We start from the raw sequence: 18600 nt of genomic DNA, 5'->3' as shown, positions 1-18600 counted from the left end.
AGGCATCAGACGTATGATCCAAGCAGCTCAATCTTGTTTCCCTTGGACTAAACCCATCCCTTTTTTAACCCAGGGAAAAATATATTTGAAAAGAAAATCTCGTTCCTGGCTCTATCCCTTAAGAGTTGGCCATCACTAACTTTACATAGGCCAATGTGAAAACAGTAAAAGCTGTGTCCAAAACTTAGAAAGGTTCATGCAGTGCAACGTCCTGTAAATTTCACACAAGCACTAGCTCTCATAAAAATTTAATCTGGACTTGCATTTATTTATTTATCACTTCTGCTGCTGTCATGGTTGACATCACCAACCAAGCGCAGACATATGGCTTGTTTCTGCATCTCACAGAGTATTGAGCCCAACTGATGAGCAAGAAGTGGGTAGTGAGAGCTGTGAGGAACCAGCAGATTCCCCAGCCCAAGCCTGATGGTGGCTCAGGGATGGGTAAGTCCAGGCTTCAGGGTCTCATGCTGATGCAAACGCATTTTCAGGGGGGCTGCCCTGAAAACTGGGGCTCTGCTAGCTTCCCCTTCACTCCCCAGGCTTAGGCATGTGGGAGATGATGCAGCCGGTAGTTTATTCGAGCAGCAGAAATGCTTATGGAGCCAGTTTAAATGTAGACATGCCCAGACCTTTTACAAGTAAAACGGTAGCAGGTAAGCAGAGCTTTCTGTGGCAAGTTTCCATAACTTGAAGGGAACACAAACATGTGCTGAGCTGCTGCTAAGCTCAGGGAGCTGGAGCTGAAACCAAGATTTCCTGATCTGAGGGCACCTGGAGTCTCTCCCTAGCCTTCCTAGCCAGGTCGGGAGTCACTACGAAAATCCTGGCGTCACTTCTGCCATTTGTCTGCACTATTTTCTATTGGTACCTTCTGAGACAGATTCCTTCCTTTTAGTGATTTTGGACTGCCTTGTTCTTCGGAATCTGCCTGGATGCTGGCTAGGATTAGACAACACGTGGTAAGCTTTACTTTTAACAGTCTTAAACATATGGAAGAGCTTACACACTGCATGTGCACTTTTGGAAACACCAGTAGCAAATGCAACAGCTACTGGGCTCTTCTGAAAAGTTCTCAGTCAAGGAGCTACCAGCACAAGGCGCTACTGAGCAGACCTGCTGATGGCCATTGATGCCACTGCTCTTCTCAGTGGACATCTTTACTACCATCACCTCTACCAGGCAAGTATGGTGTTATCATGTTTAACAGGGTAACGCTCAAGTAATCCACAGGGAAACTTTCTACAGACACTCACTTCCAGCCACTGTATGCCACGAGGCCCCATTGACGGTGCCATCCTCTTTCTGGAAGTCCTCAGTGTGACATGCTCTCCTCCTYGCATCCGTCATGAGCCGGTGAGTGGAGGCATAGGAATATGCCAGCCAGCGAAAGACGTGGTCGTCAGGGGTGGGTGTGTAATCCTGGGTCTTCCACATGGAACGGACCATATCATAGGGGTAGGCAACCACCAGTTCTCCGCCTTGTAAGTTGCCACCCAGCACAAAGGGGATTTTTTCCATCCATGCTATGATTGCTCGTGTCTCAACTGCCACCTAGAAAGACAGGAAACAGAAGCTTTGCTTGGAGCACTGAAATCTGGTGATCTTCCTTCATAGTTGGACAAGACAAAGCTTCCCACTTGCAGTGTTCAACCAGCAGAAGAAACAGTGTCAAAGAGAAAGGCKGCTTCACATCACAGTGGCTGCTAGCAGGGCTTCAGAGGCCACCACCAACCCTTAAAAAGTAACATGACCTTAGTGTTTGTTATTTATGAAGGAACGTTACTCTAATACAAGAATATCAAGAGAAAATCCATCACAGAGTTCTACAATGGAGGAGTCTGGTTCAYAGCACTGAAGCCTTCAGGGGCTTCTCTTTCCTGCTTCCCRAAATTTGGAGATCYCCTCTGGACTCCTTCAATACACCARGGAGAAGAGRATCCTCCAGGTAACAGTTCATCCCACTTAAGGGAAGCCTTTAAAAGAAGCAGATGAACTGCACTTGCTGAAGATATATAGCTTTACCTACAAGATGCTTTCAGTCTGTYCCAGTCTTCTGGATTTTCTCTGTTTAGAGCTGGTTTTACTTACTGTGGCATTTTCCGACAGGTACCAGTCTGGAATGGGAATGTGATGGTTTGGGACTTTCCTTTTACTCTTCTTCTGGTCTTCAGACTCCCAGAGCAACGAGTTTAGGTCAGGGAAATTATTGTTGATATCAATGCCGTCCTGCGTCCATCGCCCTAAAGACCAGCCACCTAATTCTGAACCCTTAGGAGGAAAGAAAATGAAAGGAATGGCCATTCAGAACATGGCAACTTGGGASCCCTGAGAAAAGAATTATTAGACTCTGATACAAGATAATTCTATACGAAGGAGGAAGAGAAGAAAAAATAAAGGAATAATCAGSTCTTTCATTAATTTAAAAATACTAGACATTGTTCCCCAAGAGCTGCCAGTGCCCCTGACCAGAGCCTTGTAATTCTCCCCCTTTTTTACTCCTTCCAAACTGAATTTCTGCCATGCCAAATACATTATATTATCCTGAAAGACGCACTATTATACTTTGACTGCAGAGAAATGAAWTTTTTCCTGTTTCTAGCTTGGTTTCTGCAGACAAAACAGACTGARTGATTTTGCCCTGTCTCATAACAGTGCTCATATTAATCTGTGCACCTCAGCATGGTTCGATCTGGCAGTCTCAGGGAACATCCTTTCCGTACCTATCATCAATATAACAAAAAATACAGTTTCCTTCAGCTTTTCKTTTTCTGAGTAAGATGTTTAAATAGCTTAAGCTTGATTTTATATATTTATTTTTTATTTTATTCTGATTGCTTAAAAAACATGATCTTCAAAAAAAAATGACAACAGAAATATACTTCATTAATCTAATCGCACTAATCCCTTGCTATGCTGACAAGTATATTACCGCTTTATATGCCTTGTCATATCCATCTGGATTGACTGAAGGGAGGAGGTGGATCCTGGTATCCTCAATGAGATGGACAATGCGGGGGTTCCCAGCCAGATACTCTTGGCACATGAACTGCATTAAGAGAAGGATTAGCTCCCGTCCAAGCACTTCGTTCCCATGGGCTCCTGCGATGTACCGAAATTCTGGTTCACCTGTTGAAAACATTGAACAGAAACTCAATCAGAGCAGCAGACCAAGGATGTAATCAAAAGGCACTGCTGTCAATAGGAAATGTTTCACCTAAACTAACAGGGGTTGAAGAAAAGCCTCAACTGGACAAACAATAGCTGAAATTATAACCCCACAGAAAACAACTATTGTTTTCTGTTGCTATGATATGAATTGGCTTATATTCAGCAATATCTGAAATTGCTGTACAAATTCTATACATTTTTCCATTTCACATTAATTACACTCAACATTTTATCATAATACAAGTAGATCTTAAAAGTTCCATTAGGCAAAAAATAACAAATCTCTTAACAGGTAATTTGTTAGGAGAGATGTTAAGACACTCAGAATAGCAGCCAGTGACTTTATTTAATTGATCTCCGGTCTCCAATACTCCTTTCATTTCACTAATCAAAACCAGGTCCATTGTTTCCTTGTCAAGATATTATTGAATGCATTGGATTTGCATTCATCTACTAGCCACTTCAGAGCTGATTAGGAATGATGCTAGATATTCAGAGAAGAGCAGGCTACAAGAAATACAACTGGATAACAAAGCAAAGTTGTTGCATGTGGTTGGATCCCACCAACCCAAGCAGCTGGTCTAGGCCAGAGCACATTCCTTGCAATGTCACACCAAAGGATTTTCTGATGTTGCAGGTAGGACAAGGCACAACAGCTGGATTATTCTGGTGGTGCAGCTTGTGCAAAAACTGAATGGGTTTGTATGCCAGGTAGTATGTCACCCTACAAAACCACCCCACACTGTCYGGGGTGAAAATATCAGGAGATTTCAGCTGTCTTTGCTTGCAACGCATACACTCATTAAAAAAAAAAAAAAAAAATCAAATTTCCATCTAACTCTCTATAAATCCCCACACTCAAATCCATTACCCAGAACTAAAATCCTCTTTTTTTTAAGAATAAATGTCATTATCATTAAAGAATTTGATTCTACATCCAAAATACCTTCTATTTGTATTCACCCTCCACTTCCCAATTTAGAAATATAGCATTAAAGTTCCTCCCACATACATTATAACTCTTTGCTGCCGTGAACATAATTTCATCAGTGATAATTGCTGCAGATATACAGAACAAGGAGAAAAAAGCCAAAGCCCAACACCCTCCAACACATTTAGTTACACTAAATCCTAACCAACTTCGTGTTCTCCGGGGTTGTCAGAAATCTCAACAGCATACAGCTTTAGTCCTTGGTTGCTTTTTCCAATATTGTAAATTCTTGTGATATTCGGGCACATTTTATTCACAGTTTTCATCAACTGCCAAAGGAAGAAACAGCATATAGTTAGACAATGCATCATCAAAACCTATCCAATATCAATTATTTCATTCCAAATTGGCTGTAGCTAACGCTGATGATTTTCTCTTCCATTCCATTTACTTTTAGTGGTAGAAGCTTACTGTTTAAGCTAGGTCTTATGGCTGTGCTGCCACACAACATAATATTTGTTCAGATAAAGCAAGTTGCATATTGTCTGCTGAAGGAGCACAGTGTTTGTGAGGTTCAAGAGCATTCTTACATGTGAGATATTTTGTAATAAAAGAAAATAAAGGACATTAGGATGAGATCATGGATTTAAATACAGTTTTCCTGGAGAGCTCTCACTGCTCCTTCTACCTTTATTTAGGTAGGAAACAAGCCCAAACTTCTTGCATTACAAAATCTCATGCAAAATGTATACAAAAATCTCATACAATGAAAATCAACACTTTGGGCAGTATTGCTATGGTTAAAATAGCAAGCTGGATGTCATCTGAAAGTCTCCCCTAAATATAGCGGGAGAGCCTTCTTCAGGAAATAGCTAATAAGCCAGATTCCTCCAAAATTTGCTTACCTGCTTTTAGCAGAAATAAAATCTACAATGGGAAAGCCAACAGCCGTAAGTAATCCAGTCTGAGAACGTACCTTTTGTCAGGACCTGTTCTATTCATCATGTCTATGGACACGGCATGACATACCGAAATATAATTAAAGAGCTCAATAAAGTACACAATGAAGGTCATGCTAACAGGTACAGTTCTGTTTAAATGCAGGAGTTATGCAGATGTCATCCTGATAAGGAAATGTGGAAGCTAAATTGTTCCACTAATGAACAAAAAAATTTCAAATGTCTAAAATTTACAAACACGACTAGACAGAACTAAGGTCATTTGCTCTATTTTCTCATTGTATGAAATGCAGACATTTGAATTAGGCTCCCCAAATATGAACACCAGCTGTCTGCAAGTAGGTCTGAACATTTCTAAAATTTATGCTCTATATCCTGACTCCTCTCCAACACTTTTCAAATTAGGGTTAAGAAAAATTTAAAAAATCCTCTTAAAGACTATTTAATATTGTTTTCTGAGCTGATACTTCCAATATCTGCAGCACATTTCCAGGATAACACTGACAATACTGTCTGTCAGATCTATTTGTACAACATTTTGGAGACGGAGTACTGATGTGCTCAACTAACCCAACAAAWTTTTTTTTGTTGTCAACAACCCAACTACATTTTTTTTGGCAAATCGACCCTGTGCTAAGTCCTTCATGGCCATTTGAAACACTAATTTTGGCTTTGGTGTTTGCATAAATTAAAAGAAACAAACATGAAAATTTCTGTGGTCTTAATAAGAAGTTATCAAATATAAGTTCAAATAATTAATTTATCTTTCTTGTTTCCTTCACTTGAAGAGATTAAAAAATAAATAAGGATTTATTCACTGGAAATTGGAACCCTGGGGAATATTAATTAGACAATCTTTTCATAAACAACGGTGCATACATTATTGAAGAAGTATTGTAGCATAACACAGCTCTTTGCTCACACAGTGTTAACTTAGAAACAATACTGGATGATAACAAGGCTGATGATTTTAAAAACACAATAATTAGATGTGTCCAATTCCCATGCTACCATTTACCAAATCTAAGTGGAAACACAGTTCGCATTGGGAAGAACATCATTAAAATTCCACTCATAAAAGACTTCAGTTCTATTTATAATCATGCTGCAAAGGGACCGAAAGGATGTTATTTTTGTAYATTTGTTCATCTCACAGAGTGTTTTTCATATATGTATATATGATTTTTTTCTTGCAAATTTAAATTCAGTACTGAAAAGTGCAATTAGATATGCTCTTTCAGTGTATTTGATCATTTCATCTCTACGAGGTGCTTACATAAGAATACATCACTGGAAATGAACATATTTCATGTCTTATTTTCTGCCATACCCATGTGCCACACAAACGACACAACAGGTCATCAGAAGTGTCACGGTGCTTTCCATGCACTCGTACAAGCTGCCAGGCGCAATTGATGATAATAATCAGTCATGGCGTTGTTAACAACCAGTAGGACTGTAAAACACTGCCACAATTATGCTCACTAACAGCTCATATTTGACAGTTCTTATTTGTTTGTCACTCCCAATTATTTGTCCTATTAGCACCCTGGAGGAACTGCATGCAGTCTTTGAAGAAGCCCCACAAGACTGGTCGCTGAAGGTTCAACTCCTCCATTTTGCAGTAAGTGCATTTTAAGCACAGATCGAAGTGACATCTAAGGTCAGAGGAGGCAGAAGGGCTCTCAGTCAATTAGARCTATTCTTTACTCTCTGTAGAGAGATTTTGGATGTCTGAGTTCCACAAGAGACCAGGTACAGAAATCTCTGCATTTCTCCTTCTACTGCTGGCCAAACTAGAACTTGTCTCCTTCTTGAGCTTTGACAGACTGTGATACTGCCATAAGCTGCACATGGGTTTTGCTTTACCCTTTCAGATTTGTCTCTTTTAACCATCAAATGAACTTCTAGTGAGCTTGACTTCAGAAGAATGYTCTGCATTAGCAGAATTGCAGCACTTCCACCAACAAAGATGGACACAAAGAGCAATTCCAGACTTCAGGGGCGCTCAGAGTCTGCCTTATCCTAAGGGTACAAGTAACAGCTGTTTAAATACTCTGCTTTTTTCTAAGCAAAATATGACCCAGGTTAGCTATTTCAGTTGGTCACAAGGACAAGCTTGATTCTTTGCTCTCAATTCAGATTTACGTTTGTGAGCAAGTGTAGCTGACTGAACTCTTTAGATTAGGTCACCACAAGCATCAGTTCATTTGATATATTTTTCTCCTGCTTTCACTTTAATAAGATACTTCAATTTGTACAAAAGGGAGGGGGGGCCAATCTACAGGAGATACAGCAAGTGTTCCCACTGRCAGAGATAAGAATCTGAATGTTGTTTGGAGAGGAAAAAAATGGTGCTACAGATTTGCTCTTTCAAAAGAGAAAGGTCTATCAAAATAACCTGACATTAAGGAAATCCCTCTATAAATACCTGACAAATTGCAATGTAATATAATCCTTCTAAAACATGACCCGGGGMATCATCTCTCCTCCTCTTTCTTCAACATTTATGACAAACAACTTCAGTGAGGAGTGATTCCCTTGCCAGGGTGGCTGGCAGTGAAGTAGCTAATAAAATCAACAATAATTACACAAAAAACAACCAACCAACCAACCAAAACTCCTACCTAAAGTTCATTCAGGAAATTAATGGTTATTGTGCATTTTTGACTGAGGAAAGAGATTCCCAAGGTCAATGGTATCGCTGAAGATTGATTTGGGGACATAACACTTAGTGCAATCCAAGACACAACCTGCTGCCCACAAAGCCCAYGAGCTCCCAGGACCAGCACATTGTTGACACACACACATCATTAGGGAGCCCAGCAGAAGACAGAGTGCATTGCTAACCAGTTCATAAGGCTTTCACCCTATATGAGAAGTGGAAAAACATCCTGGTTGAAAGCTGTATTTATTCCAAAGCTAAATCTCTCAATTATTTCTCACCTGACCAACCTGTCTTCCTGCAATTAGAATCTAAAATATGAYTTATTTTATTGCTCTTGACACTAATTATGCCAATTGAGTTTCTACTTGTCTAATCTTTGTGGTAAGGAATATAGGCCATGAAATAGCTACTGAACTAACTGTGTGACTCAGTACACAATTGCTCAATAAAAAGTGAATGGTGACTCATGCAGTATAAATACCCTGAAAAATCAGCACACAGCTAATGATTCACACACTTCAAGTCTAAACATATTATCTTTTTATTGGAAAARAAAGCAGGAAGAAATATTTCTTTAGCACAACCCACACCTATGTCTGGGATAATACAGAGCAAAATAAAAACAACAACAAGATTGTCTCTCTGAAGATAAAGGAACAAGATTAAGGCTGGTAGGTTTAAAATTACATCAACAGAGGTCTTAAAAAAAAAATTCTGGTCATTTATATCATATGAGCATCTGGGTCAGGTGTTATTTGCACCTACATGAGTTTAAACTCCAAATAATTCCAGTGGTTTCTGGTGAGTTATTGAAGATTTTCATAGTGTGAGTAAAGAATTTGACTCTGTATTGTTTATTCTGACTATCCCAAAATAYTGAAATATATGAGAATTATGATGGCTAAGCCAGAGTCAAATCTGGAAAGGAAAAAAATATCACTATTCAAAAATCTATAGGAGCAAAACAGTGGCACTTCATGAAGAAATATTCCATTGTAAAGGACTCATCTGTTCTAGGGCAGACGATATACAGAAACTGGGATTTTAAGAGAYAGCAGCTTTCAAACCAGTGTCCTGATAGAATTTTCATAATCAAAAAGTTAATCCCAAAGCTATTTTTCTGCCTACTTTTTAGGGGATATCCCTCCCCAAATACTAGGGCTTTCCAATAAACATTGAATTGCTTTCCAACAAGGAGCATGGCAGAGATGTTACTAGAGAAGTTGGCTGAGGCACCCACAGATGATCAGATTATATTTCAGAGATGCACTAAAGAAGGCACAATTTTAAAATATTGTTTAATAGGTAAAAATCAAATTTCTTAAGGACTCAGTCCAAGTCTGTACCCATCCACCATCCATCCACAAAGCTGGAGCCTAGATTCTGTACCTACCTGCCTCATTTCTTTGTAGTTGTGATGTTTAAAATCAAGATTGTCTGTGGTTGTCATTTCATTTCTTCTGTGGTAATAATTGTTTGGGTCTGAGAAAAGAAATGAAAGAATTGTCATGTATTTATTAGCTGTGTCAAATATAAAGATGGTTAACCRCAATGCATGCAAGAAACATGCAGTAATCTGAACTTCGCTGTCCTACATAACTTTAATGCAGGTTTTCAAAAGCAAAAAAAAAAAAAAAAAAAAAAAAGAAAGCTTTGAAATATTGCTAATTACTGCACAAAATCAAGTTGTGTTAAACCAGGCAGAAGCAAGGAGATGGCAAGTATCCTCTTGTTAGACACCTACACTGCACTAACACCTACACTTTAATAGAAAAGCAAAAGGGCATCCTAAGGCTATAGAAATGGCAAAAGACATGAGAAAAATAAGTCAGATGCAAGAAATAAAAAAAGGAGTGGAAAAAGTCATATGTGAAAAATCACACCAGAGGAAAAAACCTCCAGTGACTGCACAGAAAGAGGATAGTGAATGCTTCTAATTATTTCCCTAAGCATTTTTGTGGAAGTCTGAGGTCTTTAGTTTAAAATTAGCAGACACATTTCTACAAAGATAAAACTGCAACAGTCTGCGTCTCCTGTGTGAACATTTGTTGGCAGAATGCCAAGCACCAAATACCTAAAGAAAGAAACATAACGCCAATTAATAAAGCGGAACCAAAGCAGGAGATGTGGGTGGAACAAAAACCTGTTACCTTGACTTTCTAGGTGAATGTATTGATCATTCACCTGAAAAAAACCAGCCCCAAGGTGTAAGGGTTCAGTTATATCTCTATGTATATGTACGTACACAGGCTTCCTGTCCCCAACATGTCCTAACATGTCCCCAGTCCAATCTGTTAATGATGTTTCTTAAATAGATCTGTTTTGAAAATACTGGAGACCTTTGTTATCTGCTSCATCTGAAATGTTTGGAAGTCTGAGCTGATGGAATCAGAGGTTCTCAGGCTGTTATGACAAAGTTTCACTTCCCATAAAATCATCTAGAYTTAGTTCAAAATTCTATTGGGACCAAAAAAATTCAAAAAAAGCAAATATTATCAAAGCACCATTCTGTCTTATTGCAACATAARCAGTAAGATACTGTCTGTGGAGAAGAAAGTATATATTTTTATAAACAGTACCATAAAAGTCAAAAGATATGTTGCCCTATAAAATCCAGTTATCCAATAGCTTCTGTCCTCTTCAGTAAGAACATATATAACAAAGCCACCTGGAAGTTGATTTGAATCAGAGCCTAACCAGGTGAGGAAATGGGTTTTTTTGTCAAAAAAAAATGCCTAACCAAGGGAATTAAGTGGTTTTTTTTGTTGTTGTTGGTTTTTTTTTTTTTTTTTTTTTTTTGGTGTTCATGCCAACCTAACTGCAGGCTAAATTCATACAAGTGCATTGACAGCAGCGATGCTGCAGATTACTCTGGAATGCTAAATGCTTAAAGGTCATCCCAGGCTAATTTACAGAAATAACTTATTAATACATAAACGAATAAGAAATGCTAATAGTAAAACACCTCTGCTAGAAAGTCACAAAGTGTTTATAATGCCACAGAAGAATTTAAATGGGAATGTGTTCATTTATTCACGGCCCCATTGCAAGACAGTCTCTCTTTCCTCCAAGGAGAAAAGATCCAGGGCACTCCCATAGATGTGAGGAACAGATATATATATATATATATATATTTAACTTATCTTTAAGTTGCAAGTAGTCTAGTGTTAATTCTAAGTTTGCAAATAAAGATAATTCACTTCCTTCACCTGTAAAATACAGGTGGACAAATGAACAGAAAGCTTTTTGTATTTCCATTTCCATGAAAGAAGGAGATTGGCCCTGTTATGCCCAACTATTTTCCAGCATCACAATTCCATATATWTTTTCCTACAAATTTTATCTAATATTAGAGTGCTCAGCACTTTGACATGTAGATGTGATATTCAGGTATGTTGCACCTCTACACAGTACCCAAAGCAGTGGGATCCTGATGCTTCCCATCAGGAAAGATRGTTCCAGTCATAACACCAACTACAAGAGAACGTACCACTTTTCAGCTTTAACTGGCACGTGAAAGGTAGGAAAGGAGCTTTGCAAGACTTAGGAGATGAAATCAACACTCAGAAAGCAATATGGCCCGAATTCTCTCCTTTAACAGAATGCTACCTTGCTGCATTCATCTTGCCCTCTCGTAGAATACGTACACTGAATTAAGATGCTAGCATATTCAATGATAATTATATGAAAGAGAACTAAACTCTGAGTTAGTCCTTTTTCTCTTTCCTTTTATTTTTTAGAACAACTAAAATCTGTGGTAGAGCTTTTTGTTTTGTTTCTTTCCCCTAAAGGTTTTCTACTAGCATGTGATCTATCAGATGGGCTCCTACAGTCCAATACTAATAATAAGAGCACTTCTGAACATTGGCAATACTTCCCTAGAATGGAAAAGAGGAAAGAAAGCCTTCTGAGCACAATCACTGCATTGGTGTGTGATGTTAAACATCTGCCTTGATGAGAAGAGAGAAACGTTACCTTGGCCATCTCCCAGTAAGCCTTATTGAATCTGGACTCATTTTTATTCAGGCTTTGCTCAAACTTGCAAAAAAAGTTTAAAATTTCTGAAGATTATATTTTAGATCGCAGTGGTAAAAAGGGAACACAAGGACAGACTGGCTCTCCAAGCAGAAATTTAATATCCTGAGTAATTTGCTGAATTTAACAGTGCTGYATACGCAGTCACTTATAATCAAAGATGTAGGTAGGAAGTCACAACATGATACAAAATAAGCACACTTCTAACACTTAACCAAGCTGTCTGGCAAGCTGAGGCAAACAAAAATACCAGTGAATGATGCATCCACTGCAAAAGACAGTACACCGTCCTGGAGTAGTTAAATCAATCTTTCCTTTTGGGTTGAAAGTGATGACACAATCACAATAGCAGTGATACTGCTAAAGAAGAATTATTAAAAAAAAAAAAAGAAAAAAGAAAAAAGGCATTTTTTTCACAAAGTTACTCCATGAAAAATAATTGCCTGTTGCTTTGAATGCTCTACAGTATACATAAATGCACAAAGAGCTCATCTAATTTTGTCACTCCTTCACTGTGTATTTTTAATCATATGCAGGTCTTTTTTTAGCTTTTTTTGCAGGTTTTTTTTAGCTTTTTTTGTTAGGGTAGAGAAAGAACGGCCAAGGAAAGTACATCTAACCCTCTGAGGCAATTGCAAAAGATTCTGCGTGTCACTCTACATCTATGTAAACAGCTACGTTTTTGTATAAATACTGTAATAGTACTGTCTTCCTCTGGAAAAGGTAGTTTGCCAAAACCATCCTAAAATACCCCAAAAATGTTTGTTGTGAGCTATATAAACGTTTAATTGAAAAAATATGATAAAAATCTCAAGCAGTTTACATAATTATTAATTCCCCAGATACAATTATCTAGGGTCTTCTCAACAGGTTTCCAGTTTTTGTGCATGCAATGTASGTAGCAGGGTTTATTAACATGTCCCATGGCAGGAATGGGACTTTACTGCTTCCAAGCCCTAGCTGGCTAGCTACGTTTTCACAGGGCTCTGCCAATGCTAACAAGCTTTCCTAGAATGCTAATATCTTTTTCAGGTTTGCCCTTTATCTGCTATTCCTTTCTTCACCTCCCCTGTGAGCCTGCTTGATGGAACGCTGATATAGGCTACGGGCTCAATGCAAGCTCCCTTAATGCATTCAGGGATTAATAAAGACATGAAGCYTAACCTAACAAATTGAAGATGCGACTGGATTTCCTTTCATTAGAAATTTTCAGAATTTTTTTTACACATTTTTGTTCTTCCGGTTTCTCCCTATGTCCAGTTGGACTCACACTGTTATTATCCACTATTATTGTCATGTGAACCAGCAGAGCTTCACTTACTGATTTTGATCAATTTATGAGACTTGCTCAATGTTATGCCAGAAACTTTTTGTCAGAAGAAAACTCATGATTTCTAATCCCACCATCAATACAATATTAGACTTCAAAGAGCTACTAGAGCTTCATTAGAGCTTTCAAAGAGTTTAGGCCCCATGGCCCAACCATGTCATCCAACTCATAAGGAGCAAGGCAATACCAAGAGTGGCTAAGGAAATTCAGTCACAGCTGCAGAAAAGTCATTGCCATGTCCTACAGCAATGGAGAAAACCATAAGCAGAGAGGATCTGGGGATCTGTAACTGGGAAATGGCTGGGAACAAGTTTTGCATGCAATGAATAAAATGAGCTAACACAGAGAAATGTCAGATCTTTCTAAGTTAAGAAAAAAAAAACAGGCTGGCAGCTTATCAAAACCTATTTGTTCTTTCAGTCCAATTAATTTTGGAATAAACACATTTCCTTCCCATTGTGTTTCTCAATGGATGATTAGAGTATTTTCTTTCAAGAATAAACGGAATCAGTCACTGGGGAGAATTAACTCAATAAATGACTACCAGGAGAAAAGATGTTGGTAGCAACTAGATACTATATCCATTCTCATCCAAGGTACATAGTAAGCTCTCACTTCAGTGATGAAAGTGCCCTTGTGCATAACACAGATATACTTTGGTCTCAGTAACACTGCAACCCACTGATTTGGCCCAGTGAAGTCAAAGGGGGACAAAAGTCAACAGTCCAAAGCAGAACCCAGCCCTGTGTATGCACATCCAGTAAGAACATAGCATAAAAACTGCATTTAATGGGAAAAAAAAATTAAAATACTCATATTTTCACTCTTTTCTCTTTGGGTTTAGTACAGAATTYGGAATTGAGGGCAATTATGAGATTTTCCCTGTAAGCTGCTCTCAAAAATGGCTAGTTTGTACTCTTAACTATTTCTTGGAGACTGCTCTGTGTGTCCTGCATGCCAGCAGAGTCACGGTACCAAAGACACCTCTGCTGTTTCTTCAGTTCGACACCATCTATTCTAAATATCACAGCTTATTTATTCTCTGTAAACCCACAGAGGGATTTAGGAGAGATGATTGCTTTCTGGCGTCCATCGGTTYTCAGCTATCCTTCCAAGAGTCCCGAGGAAATGCTGTGTCTAGAGTTGCCCCTCCRGAGTAAAAGGTTCTCAGTGGGAAACAAGGTGGAAGCTTTGCAAACCCATGGTAGAAGCAGCTCAGAATCCTCCTGAAAACATGAATATTCACAAACACAGGACATTCCTATCCATTGCCACTCAGGTCCATTATGTATTTTAGACCCATAGTTGTCTAAATCTTGTAAACTTTCATTACTTACCAGTAAAAAACCTATTGATTTAATTTTATGACAATACTTGCCACATTTTTTTTTTCCAAAGAATCATCCTTTCAATGTCCCAGATTCTTTTACTTTTGCTGGTATTTTTCCTATGAGTATTTAAATTTCTAAAGGACAAAATTCAGGCTACCTCTGCATGGCATGTGAAGACCCTACATCAACAGTGGAATTGGAGGCAGCAAGTCTCTGACCAGCAGCAGGAACAGTTAAAGCAGTAATGATAGGCTCTGGAAAGGCAGTTTTCTTTCTGGTTCTAGTATTTCTGAAAATACTATTCATAGCCCCCTGCAAAAAAAAGAGAGGGCTATCCCCAAGGTGCTTGAATTTAAGATTAAAGGAAAATAAAAAGCAGTYGAAAGAACTGGAATGATTAGGAATATTTTAGAACAGGTTTGGACAAAAAGGTCTTCAAATATRTGTACATGCACACAAACACGTGAATCTGCCATGCAGTTATTTATAATATGATTAACAAATATAGGTTTTGCAAAATGTGAAATCTTGAATGTCCTTTTCTTGAAGTAACCTTCTTAGGTTTTTACTTTGCATATATTACTTAGCAAAATCTAATTTTGTTTTACATTCTTATTTTTGAAGACACACATAACATTTTTGTTTTGTGCTTTCCACAGTCTTTACAAAACACAAGATATTTTTCTATCACCTGAGATTTCCCAAGGATCACGCCAGCATCAGTATCATTTTAAATTTGCTAGAAATTTTACCTCCCCATGCCCACCCCCTGAGGAAAAGCATTACTGCAGTCACAAGATTCAACTTCAAATTAATTATGAGAAATCAAATTAACTTCAAATTAAGAATGAGAAGGCCTATATTACGGAAAAAGTTCAGACTGCCTAATTAGAATGGTTCTTTTTTTTGCCTCAAAAGCAAGTGACTGCCTTGAGTTGTAATTCTGTTGCCTATTGGAGTATATTTGCACTCAGATTAATTGCATTGCACTTCAGCCCACACAACAGAAAGTCTTGTTAGGTCATCTGTGCAATCTGGGTTCATTAATAAAGGTACTTATAGTTATTYGAATGTTGCATTTGAACAGGACTATCTTGATACTGTCCGAGTATCCAGATAGGTATTTTTAATTCTTTTTGAATAGCTTTGCCATTAAAGAGAGGTATTATATCAGTAACAAAGATATATAAGGAAATAAATAAAGTTCCTGTGTTGTTACAGGCAGCTACATGATCATCAATGAGAAATGCTCTTACCTGGCAGAGGACACCCTAATATTTCCAGTCTCATACAGATGCTGCCGTCTTCAAACCACGAGCGAGGGTTTATGCGGATATAGCGTGCAACCAGTGGTACCGGCAACATATTGAGAACTGGGATCTCTTTCTCACTGTTTCCTTCAAAAATCTACACAGACCAAACATGAAAACGGCAAGATCAGATCTTTTACTGGGACCTTTGGTGACAGAATCAGATAAAATCACCTGATGCAGCCCCAGGCTGATGAACTGGTGATTCATGGAAGAACTGCTCTGCAAAGAGCACAGTCCCTTAGCAGTCRTTGGAGAGGGGTAAAGGAGCACAAAGGAGCTTCACATCCTCCCTCAGCCCACGTGCACCTGGATGTGGCCATGAGATGCTCGTATGCAGCAGCAGACTCTTGTGCATTGCACTGATGTGATATACAATTCACCCGTAAAAGTTACACCAGGCCCACAGAACCATGGGGAGATGCCACCTTTTAGTCTTAAATTCATAAAACAGCCTGGCAAATCAAGGTCCACGTAGAGAGCCCCCACCCCATCCCTTTCCCTGCTCTGCTCTTCATAAAATGTCTGTTTTGTCATACTCACCACATCTCCAGATTCATTTTTGACAACAGTCCATGCATGGCTGTCATTGCTCACCAATACTCTGTAAGAGGTCACCCAGTTACTCCTTGAAAAAGACAAAGAGCATCTAAGTTATTTTTTCCATAACTTAGAATGACTGCAAGTTGTGTTGAATGTGATAAAGCTTGTAAGGCTGCTAGTAAAGGAAATCCCACTTGGCAAAGTTATGCCAACACTTGGCTGCAAAAGTGACATGCAAATCTAGGTCTAGCAGATGATTAGAAAAACCCTAGCACATGGAAGCAAAAACACATGCCATTGAGATCATGCTCTGTGTTCCCAGGAGATGAGGGACTACTGCTCTCCTTTCCTTTCATATACAAACATCTTGAGATCAACAGCCTATCTAGAGCAGACTGAATGCCCCAATTCTCTTCTCAAACTCATTGCTCTGAAAGGGCAATAGTAGTTTATTTTTTCTTAACACCTTCCTGGTCTCAWCAAGCAGTGTGTTGGAGGACAGTCACGTCCCTTAGCTATTGCAAAAAATTGCTATCTTTCAGTTAATTCAGGATTCTGTAAGTTGTTTTCATGTATGTGAACTGAGCACATGTAACCGACAATTCCCATTTTCAAAAACAGACATATCTAAGCACCCAAACTTTTCTTTTTTAAATAATTGACAAATAACATTACCCAGTTATTACCAACATGTAGAAATTAACTGTGTTCTCCTAATGTTCAAAGGGATAAACTAGCCTTCATGCATTCCCTGGAACATACTCAGGCTTCTACCTAAGAGACAAGGTAGTATGAGAGAATCTAACAGCCACAAGTTTACGCAGCTTTGCAAGRTGCAAAATGTGACATTGATCTAATTTGTCTTGATGAAAAGATGTAACGGCCAAATAAGGGCCAAGCCAATGCATGACAGCACAAAGTTATAACTTMCGACTTCAAATGCAGTCTCACTTGCATAAAAGATTCAAACTGAGAGCTAGTCTTAAACTGACACTTAAACAGGAAGATTAGTTAGTAGGAGTTAGACAAGTTCTTCTGCAAGTAACATACTTCAAAAGACAACAAAATTAAATATCTTGAAAAAAATGACTAAGTGARCCTGGCTGTATTGTACATTAAATGCGTCCTTTGCAAATCACTAGCCAGACTTCTTAGATTAATAGATTTTGCCATGCATAATATTTTAAATTGCATAATTTTGACTTCTGCCAAGCTGATTGAATTTCTCATTACTGTATTGGAAAAAAATGAATATCTGACTATCACCACAATGCACAAATGCGTGCAGCATCTGCAAAAAAACTTTTAAGAGCTAACAGCCCTCTGCAGACACTCATCTTCAGCCTGTCAGCGGCAGATCTCCTGGAGCAGAGGATTTACTGGAGATCTGTGAAGTGCCACGCTGGCATTTYGAGACTCGGTGGCTGTAAAATAACATGGAGCCGTACACCCAATATCTTCAACACACTATCTAAGTTTCTACTAACTTATAATAAAGTGCTTTCCTTTCCCTGTTTCAGCTTCTACAATAGCTTGGCAGTTATACTAAAAGATTTCACTGTGGTCATTGATCGAAGACAGGCTGATTTATATCCATCCGAGAGAGAAATAAAGCTTTAGAGAGYGGCCAATATCAAAATTCCAGGAAAAGGAAGGAGAACATTTTAGACTGAACAGGAAAGCATGCGTGAGGAACACTCGCAGGTCTGGCTGAGGGATATACCTACTCAGTGCTCGTCAAATGAGAAATTTGCTTTTTTAAAAAATTGTATTTCCAAGCTAGAAGATTTATTTTCTTCATTTCTGTTTTCTCACTCCATACACCTGTAACACACACTTTACACTTTTCCCAAAGGAGAACTTACACAGCTGTATGCACAATCCATCCTGGCTGATAACAAGTAACAYGCTTTTCAGGGATAGCTTTCCAGTTAAAATGCAAAGGGAACTACATCCCGTCTTGCACACTTGCAGTGTAAGGAGACTAAGAGAACAAAGGGGAGGAGATAAATCAAGGCAATGTATTAGTTCACATACAACATCCTATTAGTTGTGCTTGCTTGAAAGGAATAAACATACACTTTGCCTTTGTTTAGATGCAGGAAAAAATATCACAGCACTTCTCCCACCCGCACTGAAAACAAAACTGCCTCTAGAGGCTTAAATTCTTTCTSTCTCTTTTTTCTTTTTCTTTTTTATCTCCACACATTATAGAAAAAACTACCTCTGCCAGTACTAAGAAGGCTGTTATAAATTCAGATTTCTTCTTTGAATTCACATCCTATGTGATAAGGAATATTTTTATGTCTTTTTTTTTTTTTT

General features: G+C 38.5%; 1 protein-coding gene across 1 annotated transcript in view; it reads right to left on the bottom strand.

The window, feature by feature from the left end:
- CPXM2 (carboxypeptidase X, M14 family member 2) overlaps nt 1–18600 on the bottom strand; it is a 61069-nt gene that overhangs the window by 9643 nt on the left and 32826 nt on the right. Inside the window, exons 4-10 of the mRNA XM_026039934.1 lie at nt 16279–16363; nt 15682–15832; nt 9123–9211; nt 4308–4431; nt 2933–3129; nt 2092–2271; nt 1257–1554 (exon numbers count right to left, since the gene is read on the bottom strand). Coding sequence (XP_025895719.1) covers nt 1257–1554; nt 2092–2271; nt 2933–3129; nt 4308–4431; nt 9123–9211; nt 15682–15832; nt 16279–16363 — 1124 coding nt within the window. The remainder of the gene's footprint in view (nt 1–1256; nt 1555–2091; nt 2272–2932; nt 3130–4307; nt 4432–9122; nt 9212–15681; nt 15833–16278; nt 16364–18600) is intronic.

The sequence above is a fragment of the Nothoprocta perdicaria genome, unplaced genomic scaffold (assembly GCF_003342845.1).
Source record: "Nothoprocta perdicaria isolate Ctin4 unplaced genomic scaffold, notPer1 scaffold_247, whole genome shotgun sequence".
Lineage (NCBI taxonomy): Eukaryota > Metazoa > Chordata > Aves > Tinamiformes > Tinamidae > Nothoprocta > Nothoprocta perdicaria.
The sequence above is the reverse complement of the archived record's forward strand: the minus strand, read 5'-3'. Positions and strand labels throughout refer to the sequence as shown.